At 41.2% G+C, this 25849-nt stretch overlaps 1 protein-coding gene across 1 annotated transcript in view; it reads left to right on the top strand.

The window, feature by feature from the left end:
* LOC143285398 (phosphorylase b kinase regulatory subunit beta-like) overlaps positions 1-21932 on the top strand; it is a 54997-nt gene extending 33065 nt beyond the window's left edge. The window contains 11 exon segments of the mRNA XM_076592644.1: positions 689-771; positions 1758-1848; positions 3509-3676; positions 4331-4459; positions 4461-4607; positions 7613-7815; positions 9797-9934; positions 11477-11606; positions 14420-14527; positions 15921-15995; positions 17341-21932. Coding sequence (XP_076448759.1) covers positions 689-771; positions 1758-1848; positions 3509-3676; positions 4331-4459; positions 4461-4607; positions 7613-7815; positions 9797-9934; positions 11477-11606; positions 14420-14527; positions 15921-15995; positions 17341-17541 — 1473 coding nt within the window. The 3' untranslated portion in view covers positions 17542-21932.
* The last annotated feature ends 3917 nt before the right edge of the window (positions 21933-25849 follow it).

Below are 25849 nucleotides of genomic sequence, written 5' to 3'. Positions count from 1 at the left end.
GCAGCCGCAGAGATAGGAAGGGGCAGTTTTGTGAATGCATCTATGACATAGAGTGCTGATCTTGTACTTTATTCGGCGTGAGACAGGGAGCCAGTGGAGATGTTGCAAAAGAGGAGTGATGTGCTCAGATCTTTTCTTTCTGAGGACGAGTCGGGCAGCAGAGTTTTGTATGGTCTGAAGGGACTGAATGGATGAAGCAGGCATACCAGACAATAGAGAGTTACAGTAGTCAAGGCGAGAGAGAATGAGAGAAACGACAAGTCTAGATGTTGCGTCAGAAACAAGTCTCTGTGTTTTCTACACACATATCTCCCATTTCTGCATCAGTGGGTGTACCCTTTCTGTGCTGTCTTTATGTATACGACACACCAGTTTCCATTTTCTGCATTTGTGTGTACCTTTCTGTGCTGTGTCTGTGTGTATTACACACCTGACTCCCCTTCCCTCATCAGTGTGTACCCTTTCTGTGTCTTCCTTTCTCAGTCAGTTTTTTGTTTATGCATCAGCATACCAGAGAGAATGCAGGAGAGACTATTTTTGTATACATTGTGAGCCTAGATTTTGACCTGTGTGCCCTAAAGAATAGAAGGGAAGAAAAAGAAAGAAAAAAGGATTTCTAATTGCCTTGTTCTGTTCAAATGCTCATGGGTGTGGATAATTTTTTCCTTTTTTTTTTCTTCATGTCCAGAACGACTTGAGATTCCTATCGAAATGCTGGAAGCTTCATGGTCGTCCAACTTGGTGTATGATCATACGAGAAAACGCCATCAAGTGAGTTAAAGCCTGTGTTTGGTTTGCGTGTGTTACGGGGTGCATTTGGTTTGTGCGTGTAATGGGGGGATGTTCGGTTTGTGTGTGATATGGGAGGGGGTGTTCGTGCATAGTCATGGGGATATGTTTGGCTTGTGTATGTTAGGGAGTGTGGTTTGTGCGTGTAATGGGGGGGTTGTTTGGTTTGTGCATGTTATGAAGTGTGTTTGGTGTATGCATGTAATGGGAAGTGTTTGGCTTGTGTATGCTATGGGGTGTGTTTGGTTTGTGCGTGTAATGGGGTGTGTTTGGTGGTTTGTTCGTGTAATGGGGGGTGTTTGGTTTTTGCATGTGATGGAGTGTGTTTGGTTTGTTTATGTATGGAGTGTGTTTGGTTTGTATATGTATGGATGTTTTTGTTTGTATATGTATGGAGTGTGTTTGGTTTGTATGTGTTATGGAGTCAGTGCCTGACAGAGAAAGAGGAAGTAAAGGGATGTAATTTTGCTGTTTGTACAGGTGTTACTAGCAGGAAATGAGGGAGGGAGAGTAGAGAGAGTGTGTGTGTGTTTATGTATGTGTGTGTGTTTTCTCTCGACAAGTTGAAAAAAAAGTATTACAGATTCCTTAATTATTACTCAGGTTGGGTCAGAGATTTTCCTCTGCTTCTGAAAGGGTACTGAATTAACTAGAAGTGACCCCAGAAAACGGAGTATGGCTGCATACATGGCAGGGTAAAAACGGTCATACACGTAAAAGCCCACTCGTGTACATACGAGTGAATGTGGGAGTTGCGGCCCACGTACGAAGAAAAAGAAGAACTAGAAATGACAACGAAAGTGCCCTGTGTGACACAGACTGGACAATAATGATGATATTATGCTCCAACAGTTGACTCTTCTCTGCAACTGAAAGGGGTACCGAATGAACTAGAAGCTACAAAGAAATGACACACAGACCAGACGATAATCTGCTCTGACAGTTGATTGGACAGCGGCTGTGTGCAGGGGCCAGAACTTTGGCAACTTCCTGGGCCTCCTGTCTCAGTTCAAGAAAGGCATAGTGGACGGGATCCACATCCGACTGGGAAAACTTCAGGTACATTTCAGACGTGTGTACATGTGTGTGTGTAGGCGTGTGTGTGTTTATGTATTTGTGTGTGTGTGTGTGTGTGTGTGTGTGTGTGTGTAGGCATATAGGAGTCAAAATGATGTGAATAAAAGGATGTACAAAACTGATTATGTTTGTATGTATTTCCCTCACCCAATCCAACCCTCTCCCCCCTCCTCCCCCCCCCACATACACCCCCCACAACTCAATTGATAAGAGCTTGTCTTTTTATTTCACAAAACTGAAAGCTTTCTTTTCTAAGTCGTTTTTCATATTTTCATGTTAGAGTGGTTGACCTTTGGATAGAGCTTCCAGGCAGTAAGCGAGGGTCTTGGGTTCGATTCTTACAAGGACCAGATTTTATTTTTTTCTTCTCCTTTTACTGGCCTTTAAGTGTTTGTCCATGTACCAGCCTTTTAGGTTGGTGGGGCGGGGGGGTGCTGATTATCTGGTTGCGGTTTTCCGCAATTTATCTTTATTCTTATCTTATCTGTCTATTATAATCAATGTGCAGTATAGTAGGCTGTGTTTATAATTATATTCAAATAATGTTTCTTAATTCTTTCTATTTTTACATTAAGAATACTAGTTATTACCTGCAGTGTGTGGATGTATGTATGAAACGGTGTATGTGATATTTTTTGCATTTGCATCTTCGTAATATTCATAAAAGCTGTTGTTGACTTTTACAGTTATGGTCCCCATGTTGCTTACTTGTCTATGTTGTGATAATGCACCTGACCAGATTTCTCCAGTTGAAGATAATAAAGTTATTCTTATCTTATCTTATCTTAAACTGAGGTCACTGACACAACATGCACTTTGTCCATGCAAACCTCCTCCCTCATGGGGATACTGAGGGCTTTTTTTCAATTATGAACAGTATCCCCACCTTCTGGAAATTTTAATGCTGGCAATTTCCTCATTCCTATTGTTGTTTTTGTTTTTCTACTTTTCTTTTCTCTTTCTTTCTTTCTGTCATCTCTTCCTTTGTTTTCTTTGTTTCTTTACTTTTCTTTTTCTTTCTTTCTTTCTGTCATCTCTTCCTTTGTTTTCTTTGTTTCTTTACTTTTCTTTTTCTTTCTTTCTTTCTTTCTGTCATCTCTTCCTTTGTTTTCTTTGTTTCTTTACTTTTCTTTTTCTTTCTTTCTTTCTGTCATCTCTTACTTTGTTTTCTTTGTTTCTTTACTTTTCTTTTTCTTTCTTTCTTTCTGTCATCTCTTCCTTTGTTTTCTTTGCTTTGCTGGCCTTTTTTCTTTTTCTTTTTCTTTTTTTTTGTTCCATAACGTCTTGAACATTTGTTGCCTTTTCTGGATTTGATAACTGGGAGCATTTTGTTGTTTCTTTTCACCAAAGATGTTTTAGTTGCCTGCTGTCTATTTCTTTGTGTGTTTTGTATGTCTGTTTTATGTATGATTTTTTTTTTTTTTTACTGACTACAAGGCGATTCAGATGATAAGGCACACTCACCATTATTACACACACACACACACACTCACACTCTCACACATACACACACACTCTCTCTCTCTCTCTCTCTCTCTCTCTCTCTCTCTCACACACACACACACACACACACACACACACACACACACACACACTTCCTCCATCACTCATTCCCACTCATAAATCACCGGACCTTTTCCAGTCGTTCCTGACGACGGGGTGTGTGGAGCACCTGGACTTTCTCAACTCCATCCCTGACCCAGAGATCTTTCAGGCGTTTGAGGAGAAAGTAGCCATCACCAGCTTCCAGTCCCTGACTGAAATCCCCAAGATCACCGAGAAGGAGGATGACTTCCAGCTGGATGAAAAGGTTTGTACATTTCAGAACGATGATAATAATAATGATAGTGATGATAATAATGATAGTAAGAATGATGATAACAATCATTGTGATACATTTATATAGTGCTTTCAAACCTCTTAGAGTGCTTTACAATAACAGATCAGTCAGACACAGAGCGCACAAGAACACACACACGCATGCACACTCGAGCACACACACTCACACACACACACATGCACGCACACACACACACACACACACACATCATACACACACACACGCACACAAACACACACACACACACACACACACACACACACACACATATATATATATATATATATATATATATATATATATGCATGTGCTCTCACACACACACACATCCACACACATACAAACATGGGGAAAATAGCTTTAAATCCATTGAATACAGATGCAGAATGGAGTGCCTTATTTATGTATATACTCTTTGAAAAAGAATGTTTCCAGATGTTTTTTTGGGTTTTTTTTAATCAAATGTTCAGAACGTTCCGACATCCCACAGGCTTTGGAGCGCACATTGATGGGCAGCGTTCTCACACCAGTACAAGAAGATGAATGACATGTTCCAAATATATTATACCGTTTAAACCAAACCAACAATGTTCAGAAAAACGGAAACATCCTGGCTTGCTGCAGGCTCTGGAGCACATGTCGACGGGCGACATCCTGCAGGAGTACAAGCGGGTGAACGGCATCACCAACCAGGCCACCATCCTGCAGGTGCTGCTGAAGCGGGAGGGGCCCCAGTTCCGCCTGGACGGCCAGACAGGTGGCCAGTCGCATAGACGTGATCATCAACAAGGCCGGCGTGCGCAAGAAGTGGTCCCTGGTGCGCCTCCTCTCGGCCCTGTTGGGCAAAGGGGTGGACAGCCTGGCCCCCTCCATCACCTCCGTGCTCGTCCGCGGGAAACAGGTATGGGGTGGGGGAGAGGAAGGATGTAGGTGGGGGGGGGGGTTTGCTTGGGGGAGATGGAGGGTTTGTCGGGGGGGGGATGGGGTGGGAGTGGTGTGTGGTTATATATTTGGGGGACAGGGGGGAAGCATGTGTGTGCGTGCGAGCATGCTTGTGTGTGTGTTTGGGTGTGTGTCTGTGGGAGGGTGTGGGGAGGTGAATGAATTAATAATGTACTGTATCTTGTGTTCAAGTTTTTTTTTCCTTTTCGATATTTACGTTTGTTGTGTTTTTTGACTCACTTGTGTAAACATAGTGAGTCTATGTTTTAACCCAGTGTTAGGTTGTCTGTGTGTGTGTGTCCGTGTGTCTGTGTGTCCGTGGTAAACTTTAACATTGACATTTTCTCTGCAAATACTTTGTCAGTTGACACCAAATTTGGCATAAAAATAGGAAAAATTCAGTTCTTTCCAGTCATTGCGTTTAAAACAATATTGCACCTCTGGGATGGGCACAAAAAAATAAAAAAGAAGCCTAATTATATGCAAACTGCATTTACTGTTATATTTATATTTTTTGTATTCTCTAAACTTGGCACTTTGACCTCTTATTCTGACACAACAACAAGAGGAGTCATTATTATCATTTTTTGTTCAAACAGGAACTTCTTTTGCTAAGCATGGAATTTTTATTTATTTGCAAACGGTTTGGTGCAGATAGTAAAAAAGGGAAATTACTCTGTAATTAATGCTAGGGGACTTAATTTATCACAAGTGAGTCTTGAAGGCCTTGCCTCTCTTGTTCTGTTTGTAGACACCTAAGTCTTATTTTCAAGAATAGGCATAGATGCTCATAGTAATGATGATAAGCGTGAGGGAGGAGATGGAGGAGGAAGAAGTGGGGGAAGAGAGATGGCTTGGGTGCTGTTGTTGTTTGTTTGTGGGGTTTTTTTGGGGGGAGGGAAGGAATGTGGGGGTTGGAGAAGGGATGTTTCGTTGATCCATGGGAAACAGGTGAGGATTTAGGGGATAATGTGTGTGTTTATGTGTGTTGTAAGGGGGGGGGGGTGATGGACGGGAGGGGTAGGGAGGAGTAAGGAGTTAGAATAGAATAGAATATGTCTTTATTACCAAGTGTACCGGGGTCACAAGGAATATTGGGGGGGATATTACATAACAAGATACAAACATAAATTGAAAATCATACACAAACACAGATACAGTAGAAATTGGGATACATACAAGTGCATATCAATATAAAAACTTGTGCATACTCACACATGCACGTACTGCACACACACACACACAGACACGCGCGCACGCACGCTTGCATTGGAACGAGTTGACCTACACAGGAATTCAGATTTATACTATGTACAGTTACAAGAGAGTCATATTTTATAAAAGACTTCAAATGGGCAGCTCCAATGTTCAACAGTGTGTATCATCAGTTCTCTTTGAAACATCTTTTTTTTCTTAAAGCAAAGACGCACTTGGCGGGGTGGTTGTTTGAAGGTGACCCTAACATGAACTGAACAAAGGGAGTTATTACCAGCACGACAGTGTTGGGGTGGTTGTTTCAAGGTGACCCTGACGTACACTAAACAAATGGAGTTATTACTAGCACTACACTGCTAGGGTGGTTGTTTTGAGGTGACCCCGGCATATTTTAACTCGTTCAGTACGGCCAGTCCTCTCTTCTCCTCTACACAGACCCCTCGGATGTCCAGTGGGTGTCTGAATGACCCACCCTTTAGCTTCCGTCGTCAGAATTGTGGTACTCTTTGTCAACATTCACCTCTTCAGTATAAGAGCCTTCCACCTGCAATATTTTGATGGTGGTAATTGAGGTGAAACGCTGTTAACGTCGTCTCTTTCGGCGTTCGTATGGAGAGAGTTAACCAAGGGAGTGATTACTAACAAAACGATACAGTCATGGTTGTTATTTCAAGGTGATCCTGACGTGAACTAAATGAAGGGAGTTATTTTTTGATAAAATGACACTGTTGGGGCTGTTATTTCAAGGTGATCCTGACGTGAACTAAATGAAGTGAATTATAACTAACACAGTGTGGAGTGATAACCCAGTGCTAGCACATCCAGTATTTTCTCCCCCTCCACTAGACCTTGAGTGGTGGTCTCCATGCTAGTCATTCGGATGAGACGATGAACTGAGGCCTGGTGTGTTATGTTTAGTGCACGTTAACTCTCTCCATACGAACGGCGAAAGAGACGACGTTAACAGCGTTTCACCCCAGTTACCATCATCAAAATATTGCAAGTGGAAGGCTCTTATACTGAAGAGGTGAATGTTGACAAAGAATACCACAATTCTGACGACGGAAGCTAAAGGTTGGGTCATTCGGACACCCACTGGACATCCGAGGGGTCTGTGTAGAGGAGAAAAGAGGACTGGCCGTACTGAGTGAGTTAAAGAATCCACAGCAGCAACAGGTTGTCCCCAGCAAAATCCTGTAGAAAAATCCACTTTGATAGGAAAACAGATACACTTGCAGGGAGGGGGAAAAAAAAGGTGTCGCTGCAACGTAGTAGCAACATGCTTTCTTTAGGGGGAGCAGCCCGAATTTCACACAGAGAAATCTATTGTGACAAAGAATAAGACAATACAATACAATACAATACACAATATAGTACAGTACACGTTGTGACAAAGAATAAGACAATACAATACAATACACAATACAGTACAGTACAATACAATACCTATCTGTAAGCACTCAGCTGACTTTGGATGCATAAAGAGTGGGAGAGGGAGAGTGAGGGGGGTGGGGGGAGAGTTTTGAGAAAGAGTGGTCATGAATGATTCATGTAATTTGTAATTTTTTCTTTCATGTAAAACACCCTGAGCTCTTAGGGAGAAAGGGCGCTATATAAGTGTACATTATTATTATTATTATTATTGATACAGTTCAACACAGTTCACTGCAGTACAGCACAACACAACACAACACAAATCAGTCATGACAAGAACACATTAGTCGTGGGCATGCTTGGTTGTCTCGCCAGGTGACTCTGGGCGTGTTCAAAGAGGAGGAGGTGATCCTGGACAAGCCGGTGGCGCCCAGTGAGCTGATTGAGATTCTGTACCGGCAGTGCCGGCCCTACGACATCCGGCAGGCCGTGCTGCAGCAGGAGATCATCCTGGCCATCGGCAAGCTCATTGTCCTTGACCCCCGCCTCTTCGACGGCATCCTCAAGATCCGCATCGGGTTGGTACTTCATGTTGTTATAGTTGTCGTCATCATTGTTGGCGTCTTGTTGTTCTTCAGTGCACAATGCAATGCAGTGTAATGCAGTGCAATACAATACAGTACAATGCAGTAAAATACAATGCAATACAATACAATATATACGATAGTCAGTCGTGTCCGACTATGACCATCAGAACAGCAGAGAAGGCAGCTGCTGTTCCGACTATTTGGGCTAGAATTTGATTATGTGGAGAGTTTCTTGCCCAAGTTACATCCCCACTCTCTCGGCCAAGAGGGTTTTAGGACAGTCAGTGTTGGGATGGCTCCCAAAGGCCAACTAGCCCCCAAGGCTGCAGCACTAAGAGCCAGTGCAACTTTGCCTCCTAGTTTGAGAGTCATAGTCCTTCACAAAAGTCTAAGCTGTAAATGATTTCCCATTGACTGGAGAAACCATTGATAATTCAGCTCTCACTTTGCTGTTAGCCCAAATGTAAACTACAATGCAGTAAAATACAATGCAATACAATGCAGTAAAATACAACATAATATGCAGTTGTCATCTTCATCTTCTTGTTCTTCAATATAGTACAGCACAATGCAATGTGTGTGTCCATCGAGATCGATGATGACCATCGTTGTCATCCAGCTGGGGGATGGGGGGAGGGTGGCGGTGGGTTTGGGGGGAGGATGCTCATGAATCTATCTGTGAATGCGCAGATGGCTGAATAGTCCAATCTGCGCACGAAATGTTCGCTGACAGTTGGGGCAGACAAAGACAGGCATATCATTGTCAGGGAGCTTGTTTGCCCGTGACTTTCTGGCCTGCCTCTTCTGAACAGCTGCAGCAGTCCTGTTGGCCTCGCACAACTTGGCACCTTTGTGCACAGCAGCACGCCATTTGTCACGGTCCACTGCAGATTCCTCCCAGGAGTCCGGGTTGATATCAAACGCTTTCAGAGAGACTTTCAGAGTATCTCTGAAGCGCTTCTTCTGACCTCCGTGTGATCTCTTCCCTTGTTGCAGCTCGCCATAGAAGAGCTGCAATACAATACAATACAAGACAATACATGGAGGTGCCATGACATATTTTTTTCGGCTTTGGACTTCTGATCCAGTCTGATCGAATAGACCACAAGCTATCACTCTGACCTTTTCTGCAGTCAACGGATCTGGCCCCAAGTATCTATCTGAACTCCTCCATATCTATACCTTGTCTCGCCAGCTCCGTTCTTCCTCTGATACTCGACTTCTCAGGATACCTCACGTCAGAAGTAAGACCTATGGACACAGTTTTCTTTTCACTCGCCAAAGATGTGGAACAAGCTCCCTGATAACCTCCATCATTCTGATTCCCTCGCATCTTTTAAATCTCGTCTCAAAACTCACCTTTTCCCTCAGCAATAAGTTCAATTGTGGAAGGTCCACTTCCTTTGCGTTAGTTGTGCTTGACTATGTGTGTATACATATGTATGTGTATATAACTACATTCATGTATATGAATGTGTATTGTGTGTGCGTGCGTTTATGTAAGTTTGTGCCTGCCTATGTGTGCATGTGTGTTAGGGTAGCTGTTAGATACACATGTATGTTAAAATATGTGTGTGTGTGTGTGTGTGTGTGTGTGTGTGTGTGTGTGTGTAGTCACATTTTGGTGTGTATGTATGTAACATTGATGTAATGTTTTATGTCAACAAAAGCGTTTTTGTAAAGCACCTAGAGTAGATTTCTGGATAGTGTGCTATATAAGTATCCATTATTATTATTATTATTATTATTATTATTATAATGTTCACCAGTGATCAGGGTTCGAGGCATGGTGTTGTGTCCTTGGGGAAAGGCACTTTACTCTGATTTTCCTCATTTCACTCAGGTGTGAATGGGTACTGCACTACACTACACTGCACTGAACTGCACCACACTACACTACACTACACTACACTACACTACACTACACTCAGATCCTGTGGGCCTGCAGTCAGTGTGTTGTGGTGTTGCTCAGGTGGATCCTGCAAGCCATGGTGGTGGAGATGGAGAACATGGAGGGGCACTACGTGGACATCCACTCCCTCTCCCCCCACCAGGTGAAGGAGATGCTCTTCAAGGTGCTCACCCTCAACACTGTCGAGGCCGACCGCAGGTGAGGTCAACCGCTCTCACCTTTCCCTGTCTTCATACTTGCATGCTTGCTTGTTTAGTGACTTACTTGTTGACTGACTGACTTACTGATTGACTCACTCACTTACTCACAGACTGACTGACTCAGTCAATCAACCACTTACTTACTCAGTCTCACTCACTCACTCACTTACATTTACTTACTTGCTTACTTATTTTCTTACTTACTCTTTGCTCAGGCTGGAGCATAAGGTTCCAACAAATCTTCTCCAGAATTTTTGGTCTTGAGCAATCTAGCTGATTTCGTTCCGGATCTTGCCTGCTGTTTTCATCTGGATGAAACTTGCGCAGTCAGGATGTCAGTCCACCATTCTTTATTTGGACATGGGACGGCATCCCTTTTGTTCAACAAAGGACCAGAAAAAAAATGTTACCCACCAAGAGATTCAGAATGACTAAAACACTGTTTCTTCTTGGAGCCTTGGTGATATGACTAGTTGGAAAATAGGACTCCATTCCAGAGATGTTTATTTATGTTCCATGTGTTTTTTTTCTATCTCTCTTTATTTGTATTTGTATTTCATTTTATCACAACAGATTTCTCTGTGTGAAATTGGGGCTGTTCTCCCCAGGGAGAGCGTGTCGCTACACTTCAGCCCCACCCTTTTTTTTCTTTTTTTTGCCTGCGTACAGTTTTATTTGTTTTTCCTATCAAAGTAGATTTTTCTACAGAATTTTGCCAGGAACAACCTTCTTGTTGCGTGGGTTCTTTTATATGCGCTAAGTGCATGCTGCACACGGGACCTCAGTTTATTGTCTCATCCGAATGACTAGCGTCCAGACCACCACTCAAGGTCTAGTAGAGGGGGAGAAAATATCAGCGGCTGAGCCGTAATTCGAATCAGCGCACTCCGATTCTCTCGCTTCCTAGGTGGATGCGTTACCTCTAGGTCATGACTCCACAGAATAAGACTTTTTTTCTTCTTTTTTTCTTTTTTTTTTTTTGTGTGTGTAATAGTTGACCTATTGGGTTATAGGACTCCTTTCTAAAAGTGTTAATTTACATTCCATGTGTTGTTGAAGTTTTTTTCTAACATGTTGGATCATAGGACTCCTTTCCAAAAGGGTATATTCCATGTTGTTGTTTTTTCCCCCCCCCCCCCCCCCCCTTTATATTAGATTCAGACTTTTTGTGTGTGTAACAGTCAGCTGGTTGGGTTATAGGACTACATTCCAAAAAGTATTTATTGATATTCCGTTCTCTCTCTCTCTCTCTCTCTCTCTCTCTCTCTCTCTCTCTTTATCAAATCCAGACTTTTTGTATGTGCAACAGTTGATTTGATGGGTTGTAGGACTCATTCAAGAAGCGTTTATTTATGTTCCTTGTTTCATTTTTTTTCCTGTTCATATATAATCCAGATTTTTTTCTTTTCTGTTTTTTTAAACTTGTTGGCTCATAGGACTCCAATCAAGAAGCGTTTATTTATGTACCATGTTTTATTTTATTTTCTGCCCTGTTCATATCAAATCCAGACTTCACAATAGTTGACTTGTTGGGTTACAGGTCTCCCTTCCAGAAGCGTCAGCTTGATGGGGCACTGAATCGTGTGCCCAAGGATTTCTACTGCCGGATATGGAAGATTCTGGAAAGAACCCCTGGAGGCATCAAAGTAGCAGGCTTGTACCTGCCTCAGGTATTGCATATACCCCAGGTATGTGTGTTTTTGAAGAGGTTAGGGACGGGGCAGATTTTCTGTTGTGCACCGAGGCCTTTTTGCGGGTCTTCAGTACTTACTTTTAAACACATTTCTTGTTTTGCTAACAGACATTTGGTATTAACTCGTTTAGCACTGTGATGATTACAGTCTGTACAACCTTCCCCACCTGGGAGGTGTTAGCTCCGTTGCATTGATTTTTTTTCTTTTCTGTTTTTCTTTTTTGGATTTAAAAACTAAAAAAAAAAAAAAAAAGCCAAATTTGCAGAACTCACTCATTCATTGACTAACCCGTCGGTGTTTACTATGATGCAGAATTCTAACCATCATTGTCAGTTGTAGAAGTACTGTATACATTGTGGAAAAATTTTGCTTGGTACCTGCCAGGTGGTCAAACACAACTTTCAGGCCATGATCAAAACAAAACTTTTTTCCAAAAATGTGTTTGCACTGCGCTCAAAACATTGCTTGGGTGTTTATCAAGAGTTATGTTCCTTCACTAGTTAGTGTTTTTACTTTGTTGAAAGATAAAAGCGTTGAGATTTGATGCCCCGAACATTGCTGCTAAGGCATAAGCGCAAAAAGAAACAGGCATTAGGACCGAGCAGTGCTTAGGTGTAGGTCGGAATGAGTTATCTCATTTTCATTTCTCTTAACTCTTGTGTTTTATGTAGGACTAGTGTTTGTCCTCAGCTTTGCTCATGTATCATTTTATGATTGATGCTTGTGACTATTGGCTTATGAAACTGTTCAGTTCAGAAATCAATCATTGACTTCTGGGAAAAGATATATTAAGGTTTCAACCACCACAGACTGCATTGAGAAAATTATCTCAGAATGTAGACTTCCATGCAAGCTTTATCCCATGGCTCTGCAGTCTGTCATTAGCTGGTTAGTTAAAGCTAATTACTCAAATTTGGAGTCTTCATGCCTTAGAACTTTCACTAAAATCTTGCTTGTGTGCTGGGAAAAACTTAAGCTTAATGGAAGACCGATTAATGTGGTGCTTTTAATGGAGCAAGTGAAGAGAAGTTGACACATGTGGACATTACTAGGCAATTTGATATACTGTTTAGATATTAGATTTTGTTTTCATTTTTTATGCTGTTAAAGATTGACTGTAGATTTCACAACCAGAGTGATTATTTTCTGTTCCTGTTCTGTTTTTCTTGTTTTTGTTTTGTTTTGTTTTGGTTTTTTTTGTGTACATTCTTTTGTTATGAAAGTGTCTTCCCATAACCTTTGGTGGTGGGTAACTTGTTCCACTTCTCAGAATGGAACGCACTCTTTTGAACTTTGATGTGATCCTTTCACCTCTTTTTTGAGGAAAACAAGAACGCCAGAGAATCGACATACAGACAGAAAATACGAAAAAAAATTAGCCGTATGAAGAGCACAGGAACAGGAGTCATAATGGCTGCCGGAAAAAGAGGGCGCTAGTCAGGGGGGCAAAGGGGAGGTTACCTACTTTCGGGAGGTTATCACCCGTAGCTACTTTCGTTTTCTCCGCATAGGCGGATAGTAGTTTGCACAGGACAGGAATGTCGGACCCCTGCCAGAGTCTGCACTAGTGGGTCACGGTAAGTATGTTAATTAAACGTAATTTTAGATAGAAAATTTCCTTTTTTGAGGATGAAACAATAGCTGAACCAGGGCAGACGCAACATAAACAACTGTTATAAGTGCACCCTTGTTGACCACTTTCAGTTTCTCAAGGAGGCATCACTGTTCAAACAATTTCATATATATGCCACACCATGTCTCCCAGGCAGATGCCTGACCACCAGCCTAACCTAGTCAGGCCTTGAGTGCATGCCAAAATATTTTCAAATTTTATTTTGAGGTCTGTTTGACTGGCCTCTCCTTCCTTTTCCCTTTTTTTTCTGCCTTTTCTTAACATCTTTTTGTCCATGTAAATGGCAGCCATACTGCAATGTTATTTTGATCATTGTTATACCAACTCACATTCACCATTAACATATCAACTGACATCATTTTTTTTATATTATATACATGTTGTGCCAAATGAATTTACTTAGACTCTTGGTTTATTACCTATTTATTCAGACTGTTGACATATCTGTCAGAACGTTGTAAGAACCTTATGAAAGTTTTCATGGTTTTTGCTTCTGTTTATGTTGTTTCTATGAAACCATCTTAAAATCTTTGTAAACGTTTCAGATTTTTTTTTTTATTGACATGTATGTGTAAGTGTGTTCATTGATGTTGAGGTATGCATTATCCTTTAAAAGTATGTGAGTTATATTCCTCTCTGCTAATCTTTTAAATCTTGTAAGTAGTTTTTCATACTGCTTGTTTAGAAGACACCCCCCCATTTTTTTTTTTTTTTTTTTTTTCATTCAGCATCAATTGTTTGGTTTGGTTTGTTTTTTGGTTGTTTTGTTTTTATGATGATATTTTCTTATCTGTATATTTGAATTGCTATTCATACCTGATTGTGTCTTTGGAATAAAAACAAAACAAAAAGGTGTCCAGTGCTTCAAATTATCGTGGTCGAGAGTACAAACAATTTTATAAAGATGTACAAGGCAGCCTGATCTATCCTAAGATCAAATACTAAAAAATAACTAGCATTCTTTGTGTTTTGTTTCTTATAGTTTTTATTCATGTATTTTGATAGCTGTTGTTTGTTGTTTTTTTCAGCTTTATGTCTACATGTTTTGATTGCTGTTTATGTTTTAAACTTTGTTGTAAAATAACAAGCTGTTGTAATTTAATATCTTGCATGCCCTCCAAAAGGAATGAATATTCTTGATTGTTGATGCTGTCAGCAACCCACCCTGTCAGACATGACCATCAACGAGTTGAACTTCTCCCTGCTAGTGGAACAGATGCTGTGTCGACTGGGCGACCCCGTCAACAGGCAGGGCATTGTGGAGGTGGGTGGGCTCTGTGGTTTGTTTCTTTTTGGTTTTTTTTTGGTTTTTTGCTGCCCCATTATTGGCACCATTTAAGTGGCATTACTCCTACACCGCTCATTCTGAATCCCCCATACACAACCACACCCAGGTTCATGTCTCGCAGTTCCAGTGCCGGAAGTCCACAGGAAACCATCGCTGTTAGGTCGCCTGGAGGTTGCACACCAACCTGAGTCACTTCAGTGGTGTTCAGTAGTGCCTGTTATGATTTAATGTACTTAGGACACCACCTACTGACAACAGTAATGGCTTAGTCACGGAGCCAGACTGAGTGAGCGACTCCGGCTCTGTGGTCTTTCACCTACTTTCACCTACTTTCTTCTATCTTTTCCCCTTGTGGAATTGCTGGGAGGTTCTCTCATTATTATCAGCAATGCCTTGCCTTGCCTTCTGGGAAATTTGTGCTAGTGGACATTTATACAGCGTGTTTCTCCAGATTTAACTCTCTTTTCTGCTGTGGTCTGTTAAAATGAAAAATCACATCTGTAAACGAGTGAGTGGCTGTAAATTGTTGGATGAAACATTGGTATTTCAAATGTGTTTTTCACTTTGTACATGGGCACATGTCCCTGAACTGTTAGTGCCTTCCTTGAGAGATCTGTGGTAGTTTGTTTGCAGCCTGCATGATTTATATCATCTCCTTTTTTTTTAAAATTGTAGGAAAATGTACATGCTTTTATGAAGTGGTCCTTTTTTGTGAAGTCAGTTATATGTGAAAGCTCTGATACAGTCTATTGCAGTCAGCTGGGCTATGAATGATATGGATACTTACATAGCGCCTATCCTCGGTCGGAGACCAAACTCTAAGCGCTTTACAAACTCCGGGTCATTTGCACAACAGGCTGCCTGCCTGTGTAGAGCCAACTGACAGTTGCCACTGGGCACTCATAATTTGTTTTCTGTGTCATTCGCTCAGATTTCAGGCATGCACACATACACACTCGGACAGACATGTAACATTTTGCGTGTACGACCGTTTTGTTTATTTACCCTGCCATGTAGGCAGCCATACTCGGGAGTGGGTATGCTGGGTATGTTTTTGTTTCCATAAGCCACCGAAAGCCGACATGGATAACAGGATCTTTAATGTGCGTATTTGATTTTCTACATGCGTATACACATGAAGGGGGTACAGGCACTAGCAGTCTACACATATGTTGACCTGGGAGATCAGAAAACTCTCCACCCTCTCCCCACCAATCACCGTTACGAAGATTCGAACCTGGGACCATCAGATTGAAAGTCCAGCACTTTAACCACTTGGCTGTTGAGCCAAAGTGTAGCGAGGTAACCTTGATGACAGTGCAGGACATCTGACTGACAGTGTGGATGTGTCCTTTGTGGTGTGTTGCAGGCGGTGATGGTGGTATCCACCATTCTGGAGCGGAATCCAGAGCTGACCTTCGACAAGTCTGTCATGCTGGACACGGTACTTGTCTCTTTGTGCTTCTTGTTCCATCATCCTCTTCTTCTTCTTCTTTCTGCTTCTCCCTTCATGTCTCTTTTTGTCTATCTTTCTTCTTTTTTCTTTCTTTCTTTTTTTTTCTTTTTTTTCATTTTTTTACTTTTTCTTCTTTATTGATGGTAATTTCTGAGTGTGATGCACCATAAACAGTACATGTATGTGCAATTTAAAGAAACTTATGTCTCATCCAATATGAAGGAATAAGTGTACTGTACCCCCAGCAGTGGAGTCTCGTACTGTTAGCTTTTATCTGTGTGTGTGTGTGTGTGAAGAAGTGATAGCAGCTGTATGCAGTGTGCAGTGGATGTGAATGTTAGTTTTACCATAAAAAGTGATGACACATACAGTGGCTGTACACACACACACACACACACACACACACACACACATGCACATGTACACGTGTGTGCATGAGCACACAAAATGATCAGATCATCTAGAGATAATTCAGGAATTCTGCAAAATATTTAGCAAGATTTGTAATGTTTTTGTTGTTGTTTGATAAACACAAAAATGGACATGAGTTCATTAACCCGATGGCTGTGAAAGACTTGTATGAAAGTGGGTCTTGCTGCAAACCCTCACATAATGTCAAATGTTGGGGTGCTGTTGTTGCAGCTTCTGATGGAGGTGTACTTCTTCTTCTTCTTCTGCGTTCACTCGTATGCACACGAGTGGGCTTTTACATGTATGACCGTTTTTACCCCGCCATGTAGGCAGCCATACTCCGTTTTCGGGGTGTGCATGCTGGGTATGTTCTTGTTTCCATAACCCACCGAACGCTGACATGGATTACAGGATCTTTAACGTGCGTATTTGATGTTCTGCTTGCATATGCACACGAAGGGGGTTCAGGCACTGGCAGGTCTGCACATATGTTGACCTGGGAGATCGGAAAAATCTCCACCCTTTACCCACCAGGCGCCGTTACTTTGATTCGAACCCAGGACCCTCAGATTGACAGTCCAACGCTTTAACCACTCGGCTATTGCGCCCGTCGATGGAGGCGTACGAAAGTGGGTCTTGCTGCAAACCCTCTCTAAATTTCAAATGTTGGGGTGCTTTTATTGCAGCTTCTGATGGAGGCATACAAAAGTGGGTCTTGCTACAAACCCTCTCTAAATTTCAAATGTTGGGGTGGTTTTATTGCAGCTTCTGATGGAGGCGTACGGAAGTGGGTCATGCTGCAAACAACGCTCTCTAAATTTCAAATGTTGGGGTGCTTTTATTGCAGCTTCTGATGGAGGCGTACGGAAGTGGGTCATGCTGCAAACGCTCTCTAAATGTCAAATGTTGGGTGTTGTTGCAGCTTCTGATGGAGGCGTACACGGAGTTCAAGAAGGACAACAACATGGAGAACTGCACGGATGAGGACGGCCTTCGCCGCTTCTTCAACATGCCGCCCAATGTGCGCAACGGCACCACCGCCTACCTGAGCCGGGCCGTCATGCGACACCTGCTGACTGGGGACTTCCACTCCGTGGCTGAGGACATGTGCTGTGTCACTTGATGCGTTTCGTTTGTGTTGGATGAGTTGCTGCTGTTTTCGCTGTGGTGGTTTCCCAGTTTGTTTTGTTTGTTTTTTGGACAAAGGCAGTTGACTCTGTGATTTCTGTGTTTGGTCTTTTTTTTTTTTTTTTTTTTTTTTTTGACAGAAGCAGTTTGCGGTTTCATGAAGACTTGTTGATGCAGGATCATTGTTGTGCATTGTGCTCAGTTCTTACTTTTTTTTCTTATTTAAAAAAAAAAAAAATTTGTTGGGCATGTGTTTGGTTTGTGATCAGGGTTTGAGTTTATATCAGTATATATATATGACATAAATCTTTTGGGTTTTGTTTTTTTCCTTTGTGAGCGCAACGAAATCAGCTTATTACCTTTTTGTTTCAGTCATCCAGGGCTTTCCAACCGCTGCGTGTGTGTTGTTGCCTGTTGAAGAGTTGGTGGCAGCAGCATCAGATAATTTCCGTGTGTGTGTGTGTATGTGTGTGTGTGTGCCAGTAAGCAGAATGAAAATACCCCTAGGGTTGTGCTCTGCACCAAAGAATCTCATTGCAATGACAGCGTGCTTCAGTTTTCCATCATCCAGACATTCTTACTGTCCTGATTTGTGTGTATATTTTTTCCAGAAAACCAACAAAAATGTCGCAGCGTTAAGATGATAATGAAGCATATGTGGCTGTTCTGGAGGCAAAAAAACAAAAAATCATGTGCTGTTTATTTCTTCAGACGATCACAGTGACAGCATATTCATGCATCCTTTAGCATTCTGTGGAAAGCGGAAGTTTACATGGGCTGGAAATGAAATGTCAAATGAACCTGGTGACAAAAAGGAATGCATGTGAGAATCACACTGAAAAGACTCCAACCAGTTTCAGTATCTGTATCAGTAGCTCAAGGAGGCATCACTGCATTCGGTCAAATCCAAATTCAAGCAGTGACAAAGAAGATGCATGCAGAACACTGCCTAAGGCAAAATCAGCATCAGTGTCATCTTCAGCTGTGCTACAAGCTCAGAGTTTCTGGGGTTTTTTCTCATAATGTTTTTGTCTGTGGTCTGTTCTGTGATGGCAAGCAAATGTTGTGTTGCTGATAACTTGGGTTTGTTCTGGATTTTTGGTGGCTGTAGCACTGACATTCTGGGATTCTGGGGTAGGTGTGTCTGTTCACCCTCCCCATGTGTGTGCAGGTCCGCCCAATGCTGCCTGGCATGAAAACATCATGTAGCATCATGAGTCCACTGCATGGGACTTGTGGAGCAATCGCTATGTCAGATTCAGTAATGCATGAAGAAAGAGGCAGTTTTTTTGTTTTGTTTTTTTGTTGTTTTTTTAATGCTGTAATACTTTATGTGTGCAACACTGAACAGATTTCAGCTTTTCAATGGCTGGAGATTTAATACAATGTTGGGTTTTTGAGGTGACCTAGAAACATGAATGTGTATATGCACACTTATGAGCACACATGCACACATACACATTCACACAGACACACACACACACGCATATATACATGCATACATGCATGCATTGTTTCACCAGTGTGTTGTACTTAACTTGTCAGTATAAACTGCCATGATACAGACTTAGGTCTTGATTTAAGAGCTTTGAAGAGGCATGGTATCTGTGCCATACACACATACCCAGGAATATAAATGTTTCAACACTATCAATTCACAATCACTTCATGATATGCAGTTTTTTTTATGGGTGCTTTGCTATTATTTTATGTAATGGGTGTTTGTGTGTGTGTGCCTTTAGTTTTGTTTGTTTGTTAAACAGCATAATCCTTCCTTTTTTTTTTAAAGGAAATTAAATGAATGTCATGAAAATAACATGAGTTAAGAGCATTTTTAATCATCATTAAATTTTGTTTTGTCTGTTGCCATTTTGGTCCCGATTATATCAAAACTGTCTTTTGTTTTTTGCAGTGGTAAGGTAATGAAGCAAATTTTACTACATGTACATTGAATGAATGATAAGAGCCTGTGTGTTGGTTTACAGCAATAATGTGCAAAGTGATGGTCACACATAGAATCTCAGCCATCGCAGTTCTGCACATCTATAGTTCCTCACAAGAGAACCTCATGCTGCAAGAACGATTGTGAACAGTTACAGAAAACATGTACAGATGTCCCTGTCACTGTTAAAGTTGCTGTTAATACACATGCACTTGTGCCCTTATGAGGAGGATGGGGTAGATTGCATGTATGTTGGAACATTGTTAGCTTTAATCCACCCTCTTCACTTTTCATTTGCGTCGTAATATTTTCTGTTGTTGTTACTCATCCACACTGTATACTATAGTGTGCCTCATCTATATATATCAGAGCTTGAATGTATGTTATCTGTGTGTGTCAGAGCATGTATATGAGTGAAAGAAAAGCATTTGGAATGTGTGATAGATGGGGACTGTAGAGTCGCAGATTGTTTTTCTTTATCGTCATGTTATATCAACGATCATATCCATTATTGCTTTTTCCAGCACACCAGTTGTAGACTGAACATTAGGACTGTAATCATGATAATTGAAAAGTGTGGTTAACTCTCTCCATGCCAAATGTTTTTTTTTCAGACACAGCTCTCACAGATACCATTTTTTACTGTTAGAACAAAAAATAACACCACCACCACCACCCTCCTTCCAAACGTACACAGAACTATCAACATTGACATTTAGTGATAGTATTTACAAGATAGAGATGTAGTCTTTCACACACAAAAAAGTAGGGTAGTGCTGAATGTAATCTTTTTGTAATCTGTGCCCAAGTGACAACAAGAGAATGATGCAAACACTGCCATTGTTACTTGTATCTCTGTTGCTCTCTTTTTTCCAACCAGTTCTGAAATAGATACGTAAAATTCAGAAATGTATGAGCAAGTTCGTTTCAAGAATTGCCATGTGTTTCTTAAATGTACTTTATTCTCACACAGCGAGTGTTCCATATTCACCGCAAAAGGCTGTAGGTCCTGTTTCTGTTTGATAAGTGTCCTCATAGACATGACTGTGGACAGGTGTGAAAATGTGAACTTCAAATCCCTTTTTGTGGATGTTGACAGCAAAGTGCTGTTCAGGGGTGGGGGCTGTGGGGGCACATTGGCATGGAGAGAGTTAATTAAAAAAGTGATCACCCCAGTTTGTGAGATTTATAGTGTGACATGTTTTTCATCTGACTTTTTTTTTTTTTTTTATACAAAGAGTTCAAAGCATTTATCCCATGTATGTAGTGTATTGTGTGTGACATGTTTATTTGATCATAGATTTTGTTTCTAGCTTTTTTTATTTCTTTATTTGATTTTAGAAAAATTAATTTTGATGGTGGGAAAGTGATTGCTGTCCCTAAAAATCCACTAGCTTTTCTCTTTCTGTCCCTTTTTTTATCCCTTTTTTTATATTCTATTCCTTTATTTCCAAACATTTGAATACTTTTTTAGACTCTAGACGTGCAATATTCTGACTTTGTATACTGTTAATGCATGATAATTACTTACTTATTATTGTTAATCAAATAAAGTACTGAGGTCATTATGATCATAGTAATGTGTCATGTACACAGTAGTTTGGATTTGGGTTGTTGTTGTTGTTGTTTTTAGGAACTGTGTAATAGCATAGACCAGTAGTTCTGTGAAGTGTTGAGAATGTTGACTGATTCAAAGTTTTTCCCCCATCTTTTATCAAGGTTTCCTGATAATTGAGCTCCCTCTCCCCATTCCTCTGACCTGTCCTGACAAAGTCCCCACCCCTGTATTCGAATCATCTAGGGTTCTCACAGGTCCTGGGAACATTAACTCTTTCACTGCCAAGTTCCAGTGCCAAATATTTTAGAAACAATGCTGTCAGTCACAGGTTTTGGTTCATGTCAGAACAACACTGTGGACCTGTTCATTTCAAACTTGATCAGAGGGCAAAGGTTAGTCATTGCTCTATTAGCGAGAAACTGGTTGCGGCTGTCAAGCTTTGTTAAAATGTGAAGAATGGTCTTACCAACATGACCCCCCTATGTCAACAAAAGTCACCTATGGCGGTGCACTATCTAGTCAACACAAGTCACTTATGGTGGTGAAAGAGTTAAAAAGTCTTTGGGGAAGAGGAAGGACCTTTTTTTCCAGGGCTTAAGAAAAGCATAGGCTGGAGGGGAAAAAAAAAATCCTGGAAAAGTCCTAGGAAAGCTGTCTACCATGGAAAGTGGGAACCCTAAGACTCATCTCTGTTTTACACATTCGGTCCTATGTTTGACTCTCTGGGAGTGAACCTGTTGTGCTGAATTGGCATTGAATCCACAACCTCATCCCCCCACCCATTTTGAGTTGTGATCTTATCTTATAATAAGGTTATTTGCTGTCTGGTGCATAAGCATCTGAAATTTGGAAGTGTTTGCTTGACAAAATACATTTTTTTCTTGCATGTAGTTTTGTTGGAGTTCTTTTTTCTTGTTTGTTTGGTCATTGGTATTGTTCTTGTTGTTTTTGCTTGTATATTGATTGGTTCTTGACCTTCCGTGTACATGATAAGTCAAAAATTGCCCCCACCTTCCTTTTATTTCATTTTTATCTTTGCTTCACAGTTTGGAAAAAAGCAAACTTTTTTTTCCCCTATCATCTGCACCGTTTCAGTGACATTACTCCCGTGTTGCTCATTCTGAGTTCCCCGTACACAGCCACACCCGAGTTCATCTGCTGGAGTCTTAGTACCCGCAGTCCACAGGGTGCTATTGATGTTAGGTTGTCAGGAGGACAATCAATCAATCAATCATAAATACTTTATTAATCCACATGAAAATTCATTTGTGCAATCACAGACTTGTTATAAATACATATATATTAATTACGATCAGGCCACACACCAGAGGAGACCATCCACTGCTGCCAAGACACTTTAGTGGTGAACAGTAGTGCTTGTCCAGATTCAGCATACGCAGGACACCAAAATACTTAGTCCCCTACCAACAACAATGATCACTCAGCTGCTGAGCCAGACTGATGGAGTGTCCCCTCCAGAGAGTGGAGACCACCAGCATGTCTCTCTAGAGAGTGGAGACCTCCCACATGTCCCTTCCAGAGAGTGGAGACCACCAACATGTCCCTTCCAGAGAGTGGAGACCACCAACATGTCCCTCCAGAGAGTGGAGACCTCGAACATGTCCCTCCAACATCAGCCCCACTTGAACATGCCAGCACAGAGCACCTGGACAGAAACTTGACCCAGACATGGAAGTGGAGGGGTATTGAAACAGATTAGGGTTTGAAATGTCACTGAACCTCAAACAATTTAATTTTTCTCCACGTTGATGATGAATTAGGATGATGACAATGCTGCTAATGGGATCCATTTTAGGTTTGGGATTACTTGACAAGGCTGCATTCATTCTTTCCTTTCATGATAAAAACCAGCGCCAGCTAGGCCTCAAAGATGCAGACACTGCAGTGTTTGTCAAGAAATTCGAACAACGCTTCCAAAGACACATCTGTGAAGTGGATGATCCTCAACTGCTTGGTCCCAGTCTTTCCATTTGAGATCCGCAGCACACTCAACTTTGAGTAGGGGCCGGCCTCAGGCTAAAGAAAAACATCTCTGCTTGGTCTGGAGCCCACATCCTCCAATCATCAGTGCGTGACACTAACCACTTTGCCACAGTGTCTTCTTGTCTTGTTGGCCATGCTTGGAAATGAAATGAGGCAGAAACTGGAGATAAATGAAATGCTGATTGCGCAAATGTAAAAGAGCTCAGACAGCAACAGACTGGAAAATATCACAACATTATCAGTAGGATGAAAATGACTGCTAATGTTCACAGTAAAAAATTAAAAAAAATAAAAAAAAGACTGAAAGTACACCAGACATTCATATGACACATACATGCTGTTTGAACCTTTCCTCAGTTGCAGGACTCAAAATTCATGACCATCACAGTCTGAGAAACAAGGTTATCCAAACCAGCTGTTTTAAAGAACAAGGCAAAATGAAGCCAATGGAAGGAATGATAAAGCAAAATAAGTAAATCCTTATTACCTCCAAAACAAAACAAAAAAGAATCATTTCCAGGGAAAGCATGGAAACGTTAAGATAATTTATTTGAAAATTATTTGACAAACACATTTATTGTTTGTCTGCACTATGGAAATATTACATGTTTGTCAGAAGTAATATTCTCATACATACATATCTAAAAACATTTTACACACATCCAAACATCATGCAGTCATTGAAAGGGAGAGAGAGGATGAGTTGCTTAAGTAGATACAAGCGTTAATGTCACAAAGTACACACACACACATATGTGCACGCATGCACACACACACACACACGCACACACACATGCTACAGTTTGCTGAGCGTTGCCTATTTTTTATTCTGATTTTGATTATTTGTCTCCATTGTACCTTTCATATGCATTCTGTCTTAATTCATTTATTTGTTTATGATCTTGTTTTAGTTAAGTCTTTTAGATATAAAAAATGAAGTCTATATTTGTATCTGATATATATATATATATATGGACTTTATTTAAATATTTGTTATGTTGTTTTAGTTGGATATTGTAGATATATTCACATGCAGAATTTCAACAGTTGTTTATTATCTTATGTTGTTTTAGTTTAACACACACACACACACACACACACACACACATATAGATATGGATATATATAAATAGATATATGTAGAGATAATATATAGATATAGCATGCATTAGGGTGTCAAGACCAGACAAATGCACTGGGACTATACATATGCCATGGCTAGGCATCTGCTCCCGACCCCCCACACCCCTCTTTTTTTTTTTTCTTCTTTTTTTTTTTTAAAGCACGTGTGGTGCAGCATACATGTGTCAGTCCACACTCCATAAATCCTCTTTGAAACAAATTGAAAGCGACTCCACCACTTAACCTTCTTTTAATGAGCACCCTGCACATGTGTAACAAGGTCTGTGTATATATATGATAGTCAATCGTGTCCGACAATCACCATCAGAACAGCAGAGGAGGCAACTGCTGTTCCGACTATTTGGGCTAGAATTTGATTATAGTGGAGAGTGTCTTGCCCAAGTACATCCCCACTCTCTCGGCCAAGAGGGTTTTAGGACAGTTGGCGTTGTGATGGTTCCCAAAGGCCAACTAGCCCACAAGGCTGCAGCACTAAGAGCCAGTGCAATTTTGTCTCCTAGTTTGAGAGTCATAGTCCTTCACAAAAGACTAAGCTGTAAATGGTTTCCCATTGACTGGAGAAACCATTGATAATACAGCTCTCACTTTGCTGTTGGCCCAAATGTAAACTTATGTCAATCTGTGATCTAAGCCAAGTGTTGGGCCTAACAAGGTCTGTGTACAATGCACACAAGCTACTCCAGTGCATCATCCGTAAGAGCAGCTCTCAAAACCAACCTGTTCAAGCAACAACACCACTCCTGAAACTTCTATCTTTTTTTTTTTCTGCCTGACATGTCAGGCGTCTTTTAGGGTTTGTACAGAGTCACAGCAGTCTGGAAAAGTCTTGGAGGGGGCATGGGGGGGGGGGGGATGAGGGAACCATTTCTAGGGTTGAAAAAGTCTTGGGGGAGGGGGGGGAATGAGGGAACCATTTCTAGGGTTGGAAAAATCTTGGGGGGGGGGGGGAATGAGGGAACCATTTCTAGGGTTGGAAAAGTCTTGGGGGGAAAATGAGGGAACCATTTCTAGGGTTGGAAAAATCTTTGGGGGGATGGGGGGGGGGGGGGGGAATGAGGGAACCATTTCTAGGGTTGGAAAAGTCTTGGGGGAGGGGGGGGGGATGAAGGAACCATTTCTAGGGTTGGAAAAATCTTTGGGGGGGGAGGGGGGGGGGGGGGATGAGGGAACCATTTCTAGGGTTGGAAAAGTTTTGGGGGAAAATGAGGGAACCATTTCTAGAGTTGGAAAACTCTTGGGGGGATGGGGAGGGGAGGGGAATGAGAGAACCATTTCTAGGGTTGGAAAAGTCTTGTGGAAAATATATTTTGCCCTTTGCGGTCTGGAAAGGTCTTAGAATTTGAAGAAAACACGGCTTTGACTGGTACCTTTGAACGAAGAGCTCATTGCATTTGAAAACATACTAACAAAATGTGATGAAAAATTAACATCAAAACAGGAATATCCATCAGTCTCATTTGGCAGACAGTGTTTTTTGGGGGGGGGTTAAAATTTTTTTTTAATCATTTCAGCTTTGTATTTGGCATAAAAAATGTTCATTCTGATGTGGAAAAGGTTTCGGAAAAAGTATGGAATTTTGCTTAGTCGCATCAGAATCAGAATCATAATAACTTAATTAATTCGGTAAGAGAAATTTATTTGGGAATCGTAGTCCCG

Source organism: Babylonia areolata, chromosome 9 (genome assembly GCF_041734735.1).
Source record: "Babylonia areolata isolate BAREFJ2019XMU chromosome 9, ASM4173473v1, whole genome shotgun sequence".
Lineage (NCBI taxonomy): Eukaryota > Metazoa > Mollusca > Gastropoda > Neogastropoda > Buccinidae > Babylonia > Babylonia areolata.
This window is presented reverse-complemented; position numbering and strand designations above follow the sequence as displayed.